At 41.7% G+C, this 19,296-nt stretch overlaps 1 protein-coding gene across 14 annotated transcripts in view; it reads right to left on the bottom strand.

The window, feature by feature from the left end:
* LOC103346476 (leucine-rich repeat-containing protein 37A2) overlaps window positions 1–19,296 on the bottom strand; it is a 214,833-nt gene that overhangs the window by 13,103 nt on the left and 182,434 nt on the right. For 7 of the 14 annotated variants that reach the window (XM_089317063.1, XM_089317064.1, XM_089317065.1 and 4 more), the window contains 5 exons: window positions 15,980–16,051; window positions 11,993–12,064; window positions 11,298–11,378; window positions 5,160–5,231; window positions 4,535–4,609 (listed from right to left, as the gene is read on the bottom strand). In XM_089317063.1, coding sequence (XP_089173189.1) covers window positions 4,535–4,609; window positions 5,160–5,231; window positions 11,298–11,378; window positions 11,993–12,064; window positions 15,980–16,051 — 372 coding nt within the window. Of the gene's footprint in view, window positions 1–4,534; window positions 4,645–5,159; window positions 5,232–11,297; window positions 11,379–11,992; window positions 12,065–15,979; window positions 16,052–19,296 lie in introns of those variants that run through there. The other 7 variants (XM_089317070.1, XM_089317060.1, XM_089317066.1 and 4 more) reach the window with 6 other exon arrangements.

The following is a 19,296-nucleotide window of genomic DNA, read 5'->3' as shown; positions in this document are numbered from 1 at the left end:
TGCACTAGGGATGATGTCAGTGATAAAATATTTATTTTTTAGAAGATTTTTATTTATTTGAGAGGTAGAGTTACAAACACAGAAAGGGAGAGACAGAGACAAAGGTCTTCCATCTTAAGCTGGTTCACGTCCCAAATGGCCTCAATGGCCAGAGCTGGGCCAATCTGAAGCCAGGAGCCAGGAGCTTCTTCTGGGTCTCCCATGCAGGTGCAGAGGCTCAAGCACTTAGGTCATCTACTGCTTTCCCAGGCCATAGCAGAGAGATGGATCAGAAAAGGAGAAGCCAGGACTGGATCCGGTGCCCATATGGGATGCTGGCACCGCAGGTGGAGACAGCCCACTATACCACAGCGCTGGGCCCCAAATCATTAATTTTAAAAATATTGGCAAATCTGGGACAGCACCATGGTGCAGTAGGTTAGTCCTTCACCTGCAGCGCCTGCATCTCATATAGGCGCTGGTTCTAGTGCCAGCTGCTCTGCTTTTGATCTAGCTCTCTGCCATGGCCTGGGAAAGCAGTGGAAGATGGCCCCAGTCCTTGGGCCCCTGCACCCATGTGAGAGACTGGGAAGAAGCACCTGGCTCCTGGTTTCGATCAGTGCAGCTCCAGCCATTGTGGCCATTTGGGTAGTGAACCATCGGAAGGCTTTTCTCTCTGTGTCTCTCTCTCACTGTCTATAACTCTTATCTGTCAAATAAATAAATAAAATTTTAAAAAATATTGGAAAATCTTTTGAAATTGCTAATGACCTGAGGTATAACTTATTCTTACTAGATAATATTTAAGTATTAAAGACCATTGCACATTAATATGCAATAAAGGGGCCAGCGCTGTGCTGTAGCAGGTTAAGCCTTCACCTGCAGTGTCAGCATCCCTTATAGGCACTGGTTCAAGTCCCAGCTGCTCCGCTTCTGGTCCAGCTCCCTGCTAATGCACTTGGGAAAGCAGCAGAGGGTGGCCCAAGTGCTTGGGCTCCTGCTCCCACATGATTCAGAATAAGCTCCGACTCCTGACTTTGGCCTGGCCAAGCCCTGGCTGTTGTGGTCTTTTGAGCTAGGAACCAGCAGATGGAAGATCTTTCTCTCTCTCTGTATTTCTGTCTTTCTTTTTTTTTCTTTTTTTAACTTTTATTTAATGAATATAAATTTCCAAAGTACAGCTTATGGATTACAATGGCTTCCCCCCCCCCCATAACTTCCCTCCCACCCGCAACCCTCCCCTTTCCCTCTCCCTCCCCCCTTCCATTCACATCAAGATTCATTTTCAATTCTCTTTATATACAGAAGATCAGTTTAGCATATATTAAGTAAAGATTTCAACAGTTTGCACCCACATAGAAATATACCAGGGGATTCCAATTCAATCCCATCAAGGTGGCATGTACCAATGCCATCTCACTAGTCCCGGTGATCAATTTCTGTTCAAATTGATCATAATGATAGGACTAAGAGCCAAAGGGAGCACATAAACAAGACTAGTGTCTGCAAATACTAGCTGATAGAATAAAAAAGGGAGAGAACGATCCAGCATGGGAAGTGAGATACACAGCAGACCCATAGAACAGCAGATGTCCTAAACAGCACTCTGGCCTCAGAATCAGCCCTTAAGGCACGCAGATCTGGCTGAAAAGCCCATGAGAGTATTTTAGGCATGGAAAGCCAAAACACTCTGGCAAAAAAAAAAAAAACCCTACATGTATTTCTGCCTTTCGAATAAATAAGTAAGTCTTTAAGAATGCATTAAGGACCATCGCCTATGAGTCATGACACAAATGAGCTGGCCTGCTTTGTCTAAACTCCTGAGGACTTCCAATAATGACCTCCAGTGTAACAATTGCTTTCAGGTTTTTATAGCCTTGGTTGCACATGGCTCCAGAAAATGCTAGCACTTTTCCTGTCCACTGATGGTCAAGTATGAAAAAAGCAGCTAGAACACCACAGCCTTGGCTAACTGAGAAAGCTTGTTGATGATGAGAGCTTTGACTCTTTGGAGAGGAAGGCCTCTCACTGACCTGGGAGGATCCACTGTGGCAGATGCTGCCCAAGGTTGAGGAAGAGGAGGCTAGAGCAGAAACCAGTGGACTTGATGATGTGGGAAGTTAGTCAAGGAGGTGATCTGACAGAAGTGATTAGGGCAGGGTATGCTGTGAGAGGCCTTTCCCCATTCTTATCTTGTGGAGTCCGCTCAACTAGCCTTATCATAGTTTCTGTTTAGCTTGTCCAATTGGCAGGGGGGAGGTCACAATGGAAGTTGCAGTGAGTTTATGGTAAAATGTCAGAATAGGGCTCTAAGGAAATCCTTTTTAAAACTTCAAAACTTGAGATACTTCAAACTCTGCATGAAAATTAACTAGAAAGGATCATGGACCTAAATGTAACTCTACAGTTTCTACAAGAAAACAGGAGAAAATCTCTGTAACTTTAGATTAGACAATGGGTTATTTGAAAGATTTTTTCAGGAAAGGCAGAATAAAAGGACAAACCATACAAGATAAAAAGTTGCTATAGGTTCACCAACATTAAAAAAAATTAACTTCTACTCTTCAGAAGATACAATTAATAAATTAATAGAGTGGAAGGATAACTTACAACCAGAGAGAAGGTATTTACTAAACATACATCTGAGAGAAAGTACTCATACCCAGAGCATATAAAACACTCTTAAAACTCCCTAAGATTAACATCAAATTACTACATGGGAACAGATTTGAATAGACACTTGGTAAAGATATTTGTACAACAGTATCATCAGTCATTAGAGTAGTGCAAGTTTAAACTGCAGTGAGTGTACCCAAGGTGCCAGCGTTAGGATGACTGAGTCCCGCATTTGAGCACTTGCATTTGATTCTTCACTCTGGTTCCTGATTCCAGCTTCCTGCTAATATAGTTCTTCTGCCTTTCTTTGGCTTGAGTAATTGGGGTTCCTGCCACCTAAGTGAGAGGTCTCGGTTGAATTCCCAGCTGTCAATTCCAGCTTCAGCCCAGTGCTGGTCATGGTGGGCATTTGGTGAGAGAACTGATTGACTCTCAAGTAACTATTTTTAAATACTAAAAAAAATATAGAGATTCCACTATATATCTACTAGCATAAAAGCTACATTAAAAAAGTTTTATTTTTTAACTTATTTGAAAGAACGAGAGAGAGAGAGAGATTGATTGATTGATTGACCTTCCATCTGCTGGTTCACTTCCCCAAATGCTGGTAACAGCCAGGGTTGGGCCAGGACTATGCCAAGGATATAGGTCTCAGTGTGTGGGTCTCCTACATGGGTGGCAGAGACCAGAATACTCGAGTTACCATTGGCTACCTCCCAGGGTGCACATTAGCTGGAAGCAGAGTAGCTGGGACTCAAACTGGGCACTCTGATATGGGATGCAGGCATCCCAAGTGCTATCTTTTTATTTATTTATTTATTTGACAGGTGGAGTTAGAGAGACAGAGAGAAAGGTCTTCCTTCCATTGGCTCACCCCCCAACCTCCCCCCAAATGGCTGCTACCGCCGGAGCTGCGCTGAACTGAAGCCAGGAGCCAGGTGCTTCTCCTGGTCTCCCATGCGGGTGCAGGGCCCAAGCACTTGGGCCATCCTCCACTGCCTTTCCAGGCCACAGCAGAGAGCTGGACTGGAAGAGGAGCAGCCGGGACTAGAACCCGGTGCCCATATGGGATGCCGGTGCCACAGGCAGAGGATTAGCCAAGTGAGTCACGGTGCCAGCCCCCCAAGTGGTATCTTAATGCTGTGCCACAACGTCCAGTTTCTAAATGTTTGTTAAAAAAGTTGAAATCTAAAAAAAAAAAAAAAAAAAAAAGTTGAAATCTGAGGACTGGGACAACACATGTTGCAAGTGCCACTCTCGAACATTGTTGGTGAGAGTGCAGACTGCAGCAGCTACTTGGCAAACAGTTTAGCTGTGTGTTAAACAGTTAAATATACGCTTAGTAGGTAATGCACTGTCCTACCCCTAGATATTTACACCAAAGAAATGAAGACACATATTCACACACAGACCTGCATGTGAGTGCTGCTAGCAGCTTTATTTATAATTGCAAAAAGTTGGAAAACACAGTTCTATATAAACTGATGAAATGGATAAACAAACTGGTGTAACTACACAATTGGAATATTACTCAGCAATAGGTAGAGGCAGCAACATGAATAGTAGTTTAATCTCTAAAGGATTATGCTGAGTAAAAGGAGCCAGACACAAGAGGCTACACTTACTACATGATTTTGCTTATAAGACTCTGTGGAAAGAAAAACTACAAGAATAGAAACAGGGTGAGTGGTTTGAGGGCCTGGGTCTGGGGATGGGAGCAGACGATCGATTGGAAAGGACCATGAGGGACCTTTTTGGGTTGATAGAAACGTTCTACATCCGGAATTTGGTGGTGGTTACATAACCACGTGTTTGCCAAAACTCAGCAAACTTTACAGTGTGAATTGAAATACATAAAAATTATACCTCCATAAGCCTGACTTAAGAAAACAAGTCTACAGACTTACATGGAAATAAACCTAAGAAAAAGATAACTTACAGGTTTTCCAGTTGAAGAGTCATCATGAGGATGTTCTCAACTGTGGTAAGTGGTACTTGTGTTGTTCCCAAGTCTCTGAAGGAGAAAGCCCAAACATTCATGGTGTGGACCTCAATAAAAAGATCTGTCCTTAAAAAGGTTGTTTCAGGAAGATGTGGTTACATCAGTTTTGGCTTCTCTATAAAGCAAGACAGCTCAAGAGTTTGTCATGGAGACAGTTCCAGAAAGCCCTGGTTGAAATGACTTTACTATTTGCATCATCAGATTAATGACCTTGGCATTGAAGAGTAGAACCTACACCTTTTTCTGCCATTGTCTTATTTTTCATTTTATACTACACTGACCTCTTTTAATTCTTATTTTTTTCTTTAAAAAATTTACATCTATACCTCTTTGCTTGGGATAAATGGTATTCCTAACATGCATTTGCATGTAACACTGTCTTGCCCTGCCAGCTGTCTTTCCCATGATAAATTCTTTCTCAGTTCTTGCCTCAGTCAATAACTTTTTTTCAGTAACCTAATTTATTTTTTTCAGTAATCTAATTTAAAATCATGACTTTTTAGCCTCAATCTCAAATATTTAATGTTTGATGAAAATAAAAAAGGATTAGTTTAATACTTACAGATATTTTAATGCTGGCAGTTTAAAAAGATACGAATCTTCAACATTTGTCAGAGGATTACGATTGAGATTTCTGAAAAATGCAATGGAATTAAAGTTATCGGCCTTTCAATAAGCACAAGATTGTATGAGAAATTATATTCTTTTTTGTGTAGACATTTTAGGCTTAAAATTACTTTCTGTGTACTTATAAATCACCCTTAGAATTCAAAAAGCACTTGTTCTTTGGGAACTACCTATGTCTCTTAGAGGATGAATGGAGAAGAGAAAGAGAAAGAGAAAAGATACAAAAAAATGCATAATAAACAAAAAGTATGCAAAAGAACTTTTTAGGTGAAAAGCCTTAGAAGTGGAGCCAGTGTTTTGCCTAGCAATTAACACCCAGATGGGATACCTACGTCTCAAATCAGATGCCTGGGTTTGATTCCCAGTTCCAGCTTCTAATTGCAACTTCCTGTTAATGCAGACCCTGGGAGGCAGTGGTGATGGCTCAATTGGTTGAGTTTCTGCTGCCTACTTGGAGACGTGGACTGGTTTCTGGTTCCCAGCTTCAGCCTGGGCCTGGCCTAGCCTCGCCCGAGCCATTGCAGGTATTTGGGAAATGAACTAGTGGATGGGAGCTGTCTGTGTCTTAAAAAAGAAAGACGTATAGAAGTGACCACACTGATAGGGAAGCCCTTTTTTGTGTAGGAAACACTAATCCTGTGTTCTCCATAATTCAAGGTGCTTGCCTTTCATCTTTAGAAATTTTAAACAAGCCATGACTTAATTCATTTAGTTGATGGAAAAAGAACCCACGTCAAAGCCATACTCTTGTCACGTTCTTCCACTGGTGTTCTCATTTCACATCACACATCTTCACATCACATCACATCACATCACACCACATCATCATGTCACATCACGTCACATTGCATCACATCACATCACAGTCTTTGTTACGTTGCTTGTCATCACCTGTTGGCCTGTCAGTCTCCTGGCCTGTAGCTCCTTGAGGGCAGGGATATTGTTATTGTCTTTGTTATGCCTGTGTGTGGCATAGTGCCTGAAATTTGCTGCATGGTTAATAAATATTTGTTGAGTGAAGAAATCACATTTTGTTTCCATACCAATACAATGAATAAATTCATGTTGTGGGAAATTTCATTCCTAAATGTCGTAATAGAGTTTTAAATTTTTTAAAGCAAGCAAACAAAAACAGGTAAAAAAACTGCCTTTAGTTTAACTCTACTCAAAAACATACTGTACTGTTACAGACTGTGAAAATAATAATTCTTACAGATGATATTGATTGGGCTGCCAAGCATCTGTGTTCAGCATTCAACACTGGATGTTCCCAATAACCTCTGTGATAGGTATTGTACCCCAGTAGCCTATGTGATATATATTGTGCTGGGTCACAGAGGCTGTGTAACTTGTTGTAGGTCACTGCACTTGTAAGAAGCAAAGCTGGAGCTTGAGCTCAGTCCTGCCCCAGACTGTGTCTAATATGTGTGCAGAAAAGGGTCCAAATATTTGTCACTTTAATCTGAAGCTTGAGATGACTAAATATAGAAGTACTTTGAAAATTTCATCAACCTTCTCAGGATAGCGCTCATGAAAATTAGTTTCTCTTTTTATTCCTTTTCCCTAATCTTATCCCACGATTAGATATTTAGCTCAGAGTCATTGAGACTAGAGATTTAAAAGCATGTTGTAGGTGACATCAGTGGAAACCTATGTAAACAGTGGAGTGAGAACATTTGAAAATTTATCCCTTCATAAAGGGAACAACAAAATGGTAAAAGTGGTCAGAATCAAGTTTTTGATAATTCTGGAAATTTAACCAAAGGCTTGCAGCCACCTGTGGGGCATTTACTCAAGAAAATTGGCTGACTTTCTGTAAGAATAGTGAGATTTGTGTGGGTTTTGTGTATTTAACTTGCCCTAGACAGTTCCTCCCTGGCAAGCTCAGTGTTAGCCTTAAAAATAGGCTTGGCAGCTTATGACAAGAGCCTCGGGTGATGACTGACATAAATAAGAGTGTCAATTGTTAAATCAACAACAGGAGTCACTGTGCACTTACTCCCCATGTAGGATCTCTGTCCTTAATGTGTGCTACTATGTGAATTAATGGTATAACTAGTACTCAAACAGTACTTTATACTTTGTGTTTCTGTGTGGGTGCAAACTGCTGAAATCTTTACTTAGTATATACTAAGTTGATCTTCTGTATATAAAGATAATTGAGAATGAATCTTGATGAAGAATGGGATGAGAAAGGGAATGGGAGATGGGATGATTGCAGGTGGGAGGGAGGTTATTGGGGGGGAAAGCCACTACAATCCAGGAGTTGTACATTGGAAATGTATATTTATTAAATAAAAGTTAAAAAAAAAGAAACATCTGCTTTAGGAATAGACTGATGTCTTAGCAATATTTGGGTTTAGGTTTTTGGATTGTGGATTAATTTTATTTTTAATTTGTTGCTTCTCAAATTTTTTTTAAATTATGAGATGTATTACTTGCATACTCAAAGTCATATGTAACCACATGACTATTGGATAATGTTTGAACTTTGTCTAAGTTATTTTGTCTACATTTGAACCAAATCAGGAATTATAATGAGAAAAGAGAAGTATGTGTAAAATGAGCAACAACAAAAAAAAAAAAACTCAAACTCTCAAAAAAAAAAAATAGCCTGTATGCCCAGTATCAGAGAGAGTGAGGGAGAGAGAGGGAGAGGGATAGAGGGACAGAGGGAGAGAGGGAGACAAGGAGGGAGGGAGGGAGGGAGAGGGAGAAGGAGAGGGAGAGAGAGAGAGAGAGAGAGAATGAATGAATGGAGATGAGCATGCAGAATGAAGCTGAGCTCCTCCAAAGTGCATCCCAGTGAGCTATCAGAATCTTGGGCCATCTTCCACTGCTTTCCCAGGCCATAGCAGAGAGCTGGATTGGAAGTGGAGCATCCAGGTCTCAAACCGGCACCCATATGGGATGCTGGCACTTCAGGCCAGGGCATTAACCTGCTGTGCCACAGCACCAGCCGTGTCGCTGACTTTCAAATAAATGAATAAATCTTAAAGAAAAAAGTAAAAGAACAAAAAAACCCTAAAGCCAATGAAGAGAATACTTTAAGAGAAGCATACGGTGCAGAGGAAGAATTACCTTAAGAGAAAAGAAGACCTCTTGCTACACAGATGAGAATATGGTGCAGATGAAAAGATTATGAGAAGAAAAGTGTAATAGTTGCAGGAAGTGACAATGTGAAAACTTGTGAACCCTTACAAAACACCCCAAAGGGCAGACCTGAGTTGTTCTCTTCATCTGTAAGGTTTATGCCTCTCTCTGAGTTTGGGGAGATGCTGTTTGGATTCCAGGACACACCACAGAGGGAGGACTGTGCCAGCAGTGTGCAAATGCAGGTGTATCCACAGCTTGCCTGAAGGAGGCGATGCCCATGGCTGACCTTCAGTGTATGACCACACCCAGCTCACCTACAGTGTCAGCAGTGGGGTGAATATCCGAGGAGGGAGAAAGCCTGGACTCTCCTCCTAGTCACCCACAGTGCTTGTGAGTAACAGACGAGTGAGCATGTGGGTGTGCTCTGTCTGGGTAAGGGAGCCCCTCTCTACACTCTAGAGTCCTTCCACTACTAAACTATGAAACTTGTATTGTGAGGACCAATGAAGTGACTAAAACAATTTTTAGAAAGAAGCCAATGAGTTAAGACTTAATGTACATGTGTGGGGAGCAACTGGGAGCAACTCGGACTAGACTAAGTTACTGGAATTAAGACTTATTCTATGCATCTGCTCTCCCACAATATGGCGCTGGGAGAGGAGCAAACAGCTTCTACCCAGCTGCCTTTCACCAACTTGACAAGCTGCAGGAGCTGCTCCTGATTGGAGGAGAGCAGCGTACTCGGCGTGTGGGTAGCAGAGTTGGGATTGGTGGAAGAGGACTATAAAGGAGGAGAGAGACAACATGCACCAGGAACATCTATCTGAAGGAACACCTGTGCAGCCCCCGAGAGAGCCGGCCGGCAGTGTGCCGCTCCCCCGCAGAAGTGGGGAAAGCGGCAGGGGGAACCGCCCTTCCACGGAGGTGGAAGGGACGGTAGCCAACCCGGGAAGAACCAGCAGCAAACCTGGGGAGGGCCGAGCAGACGAAAGAACAACGCAGGGTCCTGTGTCGTTCCTCCACGAAGAGGGGGAGCGACATAAATGAATGAAGCAGAAGAAATAAAGTATACTTAATGTTTAGAATTATCAATTACTGCTGATTTTCCATAATATATTTCATTTCTGATTTCACTGAAAGATTTGATGAGTATTAATATTCGAAGAGAGTTATGTCACTGGTAAGCTCTTGGCATGTCTTTGAGGTGGATTTCAGATTCACAATAGACTGATCCTACCACACTGCTGTTATACACAGAGGCTTCATTCAGAAGAATGTTTACTGGGCTGCATGTAGTACGTGCAAAGTAACGGTGAATGCAGATTTTGCTGAGCGTGAGCTTAACCTAATTTGGGGAATCCCTTATAATGAAACATGCAGAATTATGAATATAAAAATTGCTCCAGCCCCTCCCAGGACCTTGGAAGGGGCACGTGCAAGCGTAAAGCCTTGAAGCTTAGACTCCAGTTCATGATGAATCCAGCTCAGCTGGAACTCTTTTCTGGACTCTGTAATGCAGTGAACAGCATTGTTTTCACTTTAAAAACCCTCGTCTTTGGTCATAAGATCACTGGTGTCTTCCTGGGACAACGGTGATACCAAAAGTTTCCTTGAAGCAGATTTGCTTTGTCTAATAAAAGAATATGTCCCCAAATAAAGGAGACCAGCTCCCAACACACACTTGGTGTATTACAGCCATTGTGCCAATTTTTGAAGCAACCACGAGTTAGATATGTTCAGATCGCATGATAAGAGAATTAGTTTCCAATACCAGCTAGCTCTGGTTTTTGCATCACCATGAAGCAAATGCTTTTTTTCTTTGGCTTAAGATGGACACAGAATCTTGAGATAAATGAACTGGTGCCTCGTGCACTGTGCGCCATCCCTAGCTCTGCTCCTACTTTTTCAGCTCCTCTCTCTGGCCTTGCTGCACAGATGCTAGCATGGCTGTCACTCATTTTCCCATCAATGTCCAACTTCCCCCTGCTGGCATGAAAGTCTCTGGAGACAAAGCTTCTGTCCTGTTCCAATTTGTACCCCCAGCACTTAATACAGCACCTGGCACTCGGTGGGCCTGGCACTCAGTGAATGTTCTTAAATGAATTCATTACTTTTCATATGCTGTGATTCCACAGATTTTCTCCCTGTGTTGTCTACAGAAAACTGTACTGGAACTCAGTCCCTTAGGAGGGAATCTAATGGAATGATATATGTTGAGGCCATTTTTACTGATGCTACCAAAACCACTTGGTGTTGGGGCTCCAGGAACCAGCTCCCCAGTGTATGGATATAGGAAAAACAGACTCTCAGTGTTCTTCCCCAAGATCTGCAGGCACTGTTGGTCCATCCTCCACACATCCTAAAACCTTCCCTCATAACCAGAATGGTTATGAGTGGGATTCTGAACTACAGAACAGGTGGATAGTCTTTCAACATCAGGTTTAGTGGAGAATCTTTATCTTGAATCTAAAATTCCCTTGGGCCATTGAACGTCACAGAATTGTTGAGTTGAAAGTGAATAAAACTCACTTTCTGTTGCAGTTTAGTCAGGACAAAATATGTGGGATTAGGCTAGAGCAGTGTATTTTCTTATTTTTTTTAACACTACAGTTTAACATATATGCCACTTCTTCCTATTTCAAAAGTTATTAGTATCCACAGATAATTTATAAATTGAGAGCTAAATACATTTTGGAAAAAGCTTATGATCTGGGTGGGTGATGGGGAGAGATGTGCCCTTTGGCTGGGTCCCAGGAATTATTTTTGCATTAGGATTTAAAAGCAGGTAACCCTGAGAAAGCACCAGAACCTTTTTCTCCCAGAGTACTTTGTGTTAGATTTTTGGAAAAAAAAATGGAAATGAAGACCTTCTTTGCAGAGTTTATATACAGAGCTTAATACCCAGATAAGCATAACTATATACAATTTTTATACACAAATTGCTTTTAAATATGTATTCATCATCTATTGCACTTACACATTGTGCAAAAACTGCATTCCATGCCACGCCTGAAATGTTCCAAAGCTCAGTTCTGTCAGTAAATTGCAACCAAGATTTCTACAAAAAAAGACACAAATGAAAGAGAATGAAGAAGAAAAAAAGAAATATTTTCAGAATACTCTTCTTTCAGGAGTGATTCTAATTTTTATAGATGAAACAATACTTCCACATTTTATCTACACACTAAAGAATTTACTGGTACTGGAAGATTTGGTTTCTGAATTATACTTGCACATTTACATTAAATTTCATCATATTATTTTCATATTACATGACATACTTGTACTGTGTGATCTTTATTTCTCTGGAACAGAGTTTCACAACTTGAATGCTATTGACATTTTGGATTCGATAATGCTTTTCTTGTGGAGGTTTGTCCTGTACATAGTAAGTGGCTTAACAGCAGGCTGGGCTTAGCTCACGCAGTGTCAGCAGCACGTGCAGGGCTGCAAGCTGTTACCTGAATGCAAAATCATGTTGGCTGAGAAGCCCTGCTCTGTGGGATTCACTCTGACCTTTGTACCTGATAGTATTTTTGCTAGAGAGGAAAAGGACCTGTTACAGAATTTTAGCAACCTTCTACTACAAATGTAAAGTAGAATCTTAACCCTATTTCAAGGTGAACAGTGAAGATTTATTAAAATTCCAAATGTGATGAAATTGTAACTTACATAGACTGCAAAAAAGGGAGTGACTCAAATGCACGTCTTTCGATAAACTCTATTTTATTGCAGGATAAATCTCTAGGAAAAGGAAAACATTGCCTTGGTTAGCTATTACCTATATAGTCAGTGGGGATAATAAAATTTGCATTTGATAATGTTGGATATGCAGTTTTTACCTAAACTGTAAAGCTTTGGACTTGTATTTGACCCTCTGGAGATACTAACCCTTCTTACAACCTCTCCTAATAGTCTCACTGTTAGAATCTTCATCAATGACATACACAACTATAAATCTTGATAGATTGTGGTGGTAAACTTTCCTGAGTGCAGAATTGATTAGATGAACTTTCATAGTCTTCATCCATTTGAAACAAGGAGCAAAGCTGTCATCTCCATTTTTAATGTCTAATATTCCAAAGAATACTCACATTTTCACATCTTTCCTGGTTTAGTCCTAGTTTTCTAACTTCATTCAATACCAGAAAAAAAGATGCCCTTTTGAATCATTTGAAATGAAATTGGGTCTCTAATTAATTCATTATTTTGAACTGATTCAAAATTACACTTTCTGTCATACTAAAGGAAATTTATTTGTTGCTTGTTGCTTGATAGTCCATTAAAGCCATGATAGAACCGTCAGAAAACAGCACGACACTGGATTCCCACTCGAAAACACTCTTGGTGGTAGAGGACTCTTACTTCCACTGATTACAATTTGACCCTCACTTTTCACCTGCAACTCATCTGTTGGTGGCTCCATCTCTAGAATCTTCTCTCCCCTGTCCCACCCACAGTCACCAGTGGGACTTGCCCTAAGTGACTCTCTGAGGCCAACATCACTAGGTGCTTACAGAAGAGGCAGATTCTCAGCCCTGTTCTAGACCGACTCAGGCAGTTACTGTGGGGGTAGGGTTCAGAGCCCCAGGTAACTGTGGTGCAAGCTCAAGTCTGTTTTAGAGCACTGCTGTGACAGCATGGTTCCCCGTGGTGACTCTTGCTCAGCATTCAAAGGCCTGGAAGACCTGGCTTCACCCTCCAGCTTTCCCTGCATCTCTGTGCCTCAGAAGCTTCCATGTTTTCCCTTTCTCCCACGATATTCTCTCCAAGACGTCTGATGATGCCCACTGCCCCCTTGGAAGTCCTGTTCAACTGGCATTGCTCCCTGGTTCCATCATCCCTGACCCAGCCCAAAGTCTTCTCCCTTGTCTGGACTCTATATCCATTTCTTTTGATATCGTTACTTGTGCCTTCCATTTCCCCAGAGCATAAACTTCTTGAAAGCATGGATTTGGCCTTGCTCATCTACATTGCCCACTATGTTTAAAACTGACTCATGGAAATAGACTCAGGTGTTTATTAAATGAAGGAATGGTTGAGTAGGTAGAAGAAGGAAAAGTGAATTTTTAAAAAGCAGTGTGGTTTTATTATTCCCTGGTCCCTCTGCAGCACTCTGTCAGCTACATAGTACTTGTTGGGTATTGGTTTGAGCTTGTGTATTTGTTTCCCCTGCAAGATTGTGAGCTCTTGGGAAGGTGGGATCCTGTCTTACTCATTTATGTGTCTCCAGTACTAGGCAAAGTGTTTGGCTTTCTCTTTCAGCTTTAGACAATTGATTGGCATTTTGAAAATGAAGTGAATACATACACTAGCATAAACTAATTAGGCTACAAAGGATTTTCCAGCAGAAACAATGAAGGGCCTATTCTACCAGCAGTAGTCTCATTTGTTTTTCTCCAAACCATGTTTGCAAGGTTCCGGAGCCCAGATGGGAAAGGTGCTCAAGAGGAACCATGCAGATGTGGTTGTCCCCATATGGCCTAGAAGTTCTGATCATCATTCAAAGGAGTGTTGTGAGTATCACATGCTGCTATGTTCCTTAAGCCTTGTACTTTTGAGACAAGAATCTATTTGCTGAAGAGGCCCAGTAATTAGCCTAATAAGGATTAATGATGTGCACTTCCCAATATTATGTAGCCATTGTTTTAATTATCTATTTCCAACATGGGTATAATAGTTCCTTAATTGAAATAAGAGAGGGAAGAGATGTATAATTTGGGGCATGCTCGGGCTGACTTGCCCCAATTGGTAGAGTTGGAAACATACCAGGGGATTCCAATTCAATCCCATCAAGGTGGCATGTGCCAATGCCATCTCACTATTCCAAGTGATCAATTTCAGTTCACAATTGATCATAATGAAAGGACTAAGAGTCAAAGGGAGCACATAAACAAGTCTAGTATCTGCTAACACCAACCGATAGAATAAATAAAGGGGAGAGTGATCCAACATGGGAAGTGAGATACTCAGCAGACTCATAGAATGGCGGATGTCCTAAATAGCACTCTGGCCTCAGAATCAGCCCTAAAGGCACTCGGATCTGGCTGAAAAGCCCATGAGAGTATTTCAGGCATGGAAAGCCAAGACACTCTGGCAAAAAGATCTCTGTGAGTGAGATCCCAGTGGAAAGAACAGGTCTTCAAAGAGGGAGGTGCCTTTCTCTGAAGGGAGGAGAGAACCTCCACTTTGACTATGACCGTGTCTAAACAAGATAAGAGTTGGAGAACTCAAGGGGCTTCCATAGCCTTGGAAACTCATGACTGGTGCATAGGGAGATTACTGATGCCATAAACAGGAGTGTCAATTTGTAAAGTCAACAACAGGAGTCACTGTGCACTTACTCCTCATGTAGGATCTCTGTCCTTAATGTGCTGTACACTGAGGCTTAATGTTATAACGAGTACTCAAACAGTATATTTCACTTTGTGTTTCTATGGGGGTGCAAACTGTTGAAATCTTTACTTAATGTACACTAAACTGATCTTCTGTAAAAAAAAAAAAAAAAAAGAAAGAAATTATCAATTCCCAACTTGACTCTCACTGGGATTAAACATGACAATAGGTCTGATCTGATTTCATCATCATTTAAAAAAATCATCTATTATTTTTCACTTTATGTTTCTGTGTGGGAGCAAACTGTTGAAATCCTTACTTAAGGTATACTAAGCTGATCTTCTGTATATTAAGATAATCGAAAATGAATCTTGATGTGAATGGAAGGGGAGAGGGAGTGGGAAAGGGGAGGGTTGTGGGTGGGAGGGACGGTATGGGGGGGAAGCCATTGTAACCCATGAGTCGTACTTTGGAAATTTATATTCATTAAATAAAAGATAAAAAAAAGAAATCATTAAAAGGTTAACTTATTCAAGATTAGATCATCTAACAACTTTCAGTTGACAGCATTCAAATTAATGTTGTTGGTTTATGTTTTCTTCCCTTTGTTGTATTAAACCAACTTGTTCAAACCTTGTTTGTAAAGGCCAGATGATAAATGTTTGAGACTTGGTGGGCCACATATTGTCTCTGTTGCATTTTCTTGTTTCTTTGTTTCTCTATACAGTCCTTTATAAATATAAAACTCATTCTTAACTTAGGACCTGTATGAAGACAGACCTTGGATCCAATTTCATCCATTGCTTGTAAATTAAATACAAATATAATCCGTGGCTCACTAGGCTAATCCTCCGCCTTGCGGCGCCGGCACACCGGGTTCTAGTCCCGGCCTGGGTGCCGGATTCTGTCCTGGTTGCCCCTCTTCCAGGCCAGCTCTCTGCTGTGGCCAGGGAGTGCAGTGGAGGATGGCCCAGGTACTTGAGCCCTGCACCCCATGGGAAACCAGGAGAAGCACCTGGCTCCTGCCATCGGATCAGTGCAGTGCGCCGGCTGCAGCACGCTGGCCGCGGCGGCCATTGGAGGGTGAAACAATGGCAAAGGAAGACCTTTCTCTCTTTCTCTCTCTCTCTCTCTCTCACTGTCCATTCTGCCTGTCAAAAAAAAAAACCACAAAGCACATAATAGGTATTCCATGTTAGAGATATGAGACCCTACAGTGTAGACTTCCAGAAGAAACCTTAGAGATTATCCAGCTGGGACCCATATTTGTTTCCTAGATAATGTAACTAAAATCTCATAAATAAGTATGATTAACTGACTTACAAGTGTTGGAGGGATAGCAGGCCTTCAAATGAGTCCTTATGTAATTCAGTCAAGTCATTTTCACTGAGGATTCTGGAAAATGAAAGAGGTACTTCTGAATCAAAATGACAACTAACTGCAGCTGTTTGCTTCATAGGACTAAGTCTGTATGTAGAGGAAACTTTGGTAATGGTGCTGTTTAAATACCCAGATTCTAATTTACTTCTAGGGTGGCAATGTCTGTTGTATTTTAATTTAAACCATTTTTCCCACTCTCCCTTTTTTGTCCATCTCTATACACCTATCCGTCCTTCCCACCAAATCATAAATGTAATGTCTGCTCTGTAGGTCACAATGTCCCTGTTAGAACCTAACACTGGGAGGCACCAAGATTGGCAGAACTGCCATTTCCTTCTGTTTTTTCCCCAAGCCCTACTACCGAAGCCCCATGTTTGAGGTATGCCGGGGCTACAAGTTAAGGTTGACCAGGGAGGCAGTAATGATGGCTGAGTATTTAAATCCCTGCCATCTATGTAGGAGAACAAGACTGAGTTTGAGGTTCCTGAGTTTGACTGACCCAGTCTCACCACTACAGGCATCTGGGGAGTGAACAGTGTATGATAGCATGCTGCCTTTGCCTCTCAAATAAGAAAAATTAAATTTTCTTCCCCTTCCCTTTATCCCTTAGCCTTTCCAACTCCCATCTTCACTCTTCAGAGGAAACTAGTGTTATTTACTTTTGTGTCAGATGACTCTGATTTTTCCTTTTTCCAAAGATTTATTTATTTATTTGAAAGTCAGAGTTACACACAGAGAGAAGGAGAGGGGAGAGGGGAGAGGGGAGAGGAAGGTCTTCCATCTGCTGGTTCCCTCCCCAATTGGCCACAATGGCTGGAGCTGTGCTAATGAGGAGCCAGGAGCTTCCTCCAGGTCTTCCCATGTGGGTGCATGGGCCCAAGGACTTGGGCCATCTTCCACTGCTTTCCCAGGCCATAGCAAAGAGCTGGATCGGAAGTGGAGCAGCTGAGACTCGAACCGGCACCCATATGGGATGCTGGCACTGTGGGTGGTGGCTTTACCTGCTATGCCACAGTGCCAGCCCTGACTTTGATTTTTCTTACAAGTTTGGGACATCTTTAAACGAAGCATAACCAAAATAAATACAAACTGTGTGTATTGTATTTAAGAAACATCATAAATTAAAAGTCACAACTGCCTGATTCTAGCATTTTCCCATCAGAAATGAGATAGTAGGCTAAGGGGAAACTTTTATCTTTTTTAAAAAAGATTTTATTTATTTGTTTCAGAGTTATAATTACAGATGGAGAGAAGGAGAGACAGAAAGGTCTTCTCTCCACTGGTTCACTCCCCAAATGGCTGCAATGGCTGTAGCTGGGCCAATTGGAAGCCAGGAGCCAGGATCCATGAGCCTCTTTGGGGTCTCCTACATGGGTGCACAGACCTAAGTGCTTGGGCCATCCTCTACTGCATTCTCAGGCCATAGCAGAGAGTTGGATTTAAAGTGGAGCAGCTGGGACTAGAACTGGTGCCCGTACAGGATACCGGCGCCGCAAGTAGCAGCTTAGTCCACTGCACTATTGCAGCACTGCACAGGCCCTGGGAAAATTTATCTTAAAGTGATCATAACCCTTCTCCTTTGTCTGTTATATGTCTTGTTTGTATTCAGAAATAATTTATGATGTCTGTACAAGTTGTCCCAGTGATATAACACGCAAACTGTCATGAAAAATGTCAATTAATTCCTTTTTTTTATTATGTTACACTCAGCACTTCAAAATTTCTAGTTCACTGGCCTAGGTGACATGATAGATTTTTATTTTTAGTTAATTACTTTGAATGTTAAGTATTTTCCCCCAAAATTGGGAGTCTAAACTGATTCCTTTCAAAAATCAGTAAGGAAAAGATAATTCAACAAATGGACAGTGGACAAAACCTCAACGAAACATAGATGTTCAATAAGTATATAAAGACATTTAAATTTATGAGTAATCAGAGAAATCCAGATTCAGCTGGGAACCCTTTTATTTGCCAGTCACATTAGCAAAAAGACAAAGAGCATCCCGAGGTGAAAAGGTGAAGGGAAGAGTCAGTGTTGGGGCATAGCAGGCTAAGCCGTCACTTGAGAAGCGTAAATTCCATATTGGAGAGCCTGGTTAAAGTCTTGGGCCCTCTGCTTCTGAGCCAGATGCCTGCTAGTGCACCTAGGAGGCAGCAGATGATGGCCCAAGTGCTTGATTCCTTGTCATCCCTGTGGGAGACCCAGAATCAAGTATTAGATCTTAGCTTTGGCCTGGCCCAGCCATGGCTGTTTTGGGCATTTGGGGAATAAAGCAGTGGATGGAAGATTCTGTCTTTCTCTCACTCTCTCATTTGCTCTCGCTCTATCTCCCCCTCCCCCCACTCCCATAGTTCAAGTAAACAAATACATCTTTTTAAAAAGGATGAAGGGAAATGAATGTTCTTACATTCTGTTAGCTGGAGTGTAAGTATGTGTGCACAGCTTTTCTGAAGGCAATTAAAATTTCCTATTTCCGTAGTCTTCATCCATTTTCATTCTTTTTTTTTGAGATTTATTTATTTATATGAAAGTCAAGTTACACACAGAGAGAAGGAGAGGCAGAGAGAGAGAGAGACAGAGAGAGACAGAGAGAGAGAGAGGGGTCTTCAATCCACTGGCTCACTCCCCAGTTGGCCACAATGGCCGGAGCTGTGCTGATCCGAAGCCAGGAGCCAGGAGCTTCTTCAAGGTCTCCCACATGGGTGCAGGGGCCCAAGCACTTGGGCCATCTTCCACTGCTTTCCCAGGCCATATCAGAGATCTGGATCAGAAGTGGAGCAGCCAGGACTCAAACCAGCGCCCATATGGGATGCTGGCATGGCCGGCGGAGGCTTTTCCGCTATGTCACAGTGCTAGCTGCCCCATTTTCTTTCTAGACTTCTATTTTGCAAAATGCTTGTCCATGTTCACAAGTGTGCACAAGGATTTTCCTTGCCGCAATACATAAGTGGACATAATCGAAAATCCATCAATAGAGGGATTATTAAGTAAACTGTGAAATGGCCATCCATACTATAGAATATCATGCAGGAGTTAAATGAATAGGGTAACTGACTGAGTACTAGGAGAGAAAGAAATCCAGGAGAAACCATGAAGTGAAAGAACCAAGTTGCAGGATGTTACTATTTAGGTTAAAAAAAGAAAGAAACCACACAACACAGCTATTATGCTCTATGTAAATATGTTTGTAGGTAATTTTTTGGAAGGATATATGCCAAACTCAGAGCAGTAATTATTACCTCATAGGTAGGGAGTTAGG

The sequence above is a fragment of the Oryctolagus cuniculus genome, chromosome 17 (genome assembly GCF_051225735.1).
Source record: "Oryctolagus cuniculus isolate XC-2025 breed Fujian yellow rabbit chromosome 17, ASM5122573v1, whole genome shotgun sequence".
In the NCBI taxonomy this organism is placed as follows: Eukaryota; Metazoa; Chordata; class Mammalia; order Lagomorpha; family Leporidae; genus Oryctolagus; species Oryctolagus cuniculus.
The sequence above is the reverse complement of the archived record's forward strand: the minus strand, read 5'-3'. Positions and strand labels throughout refer to the sequence as shown.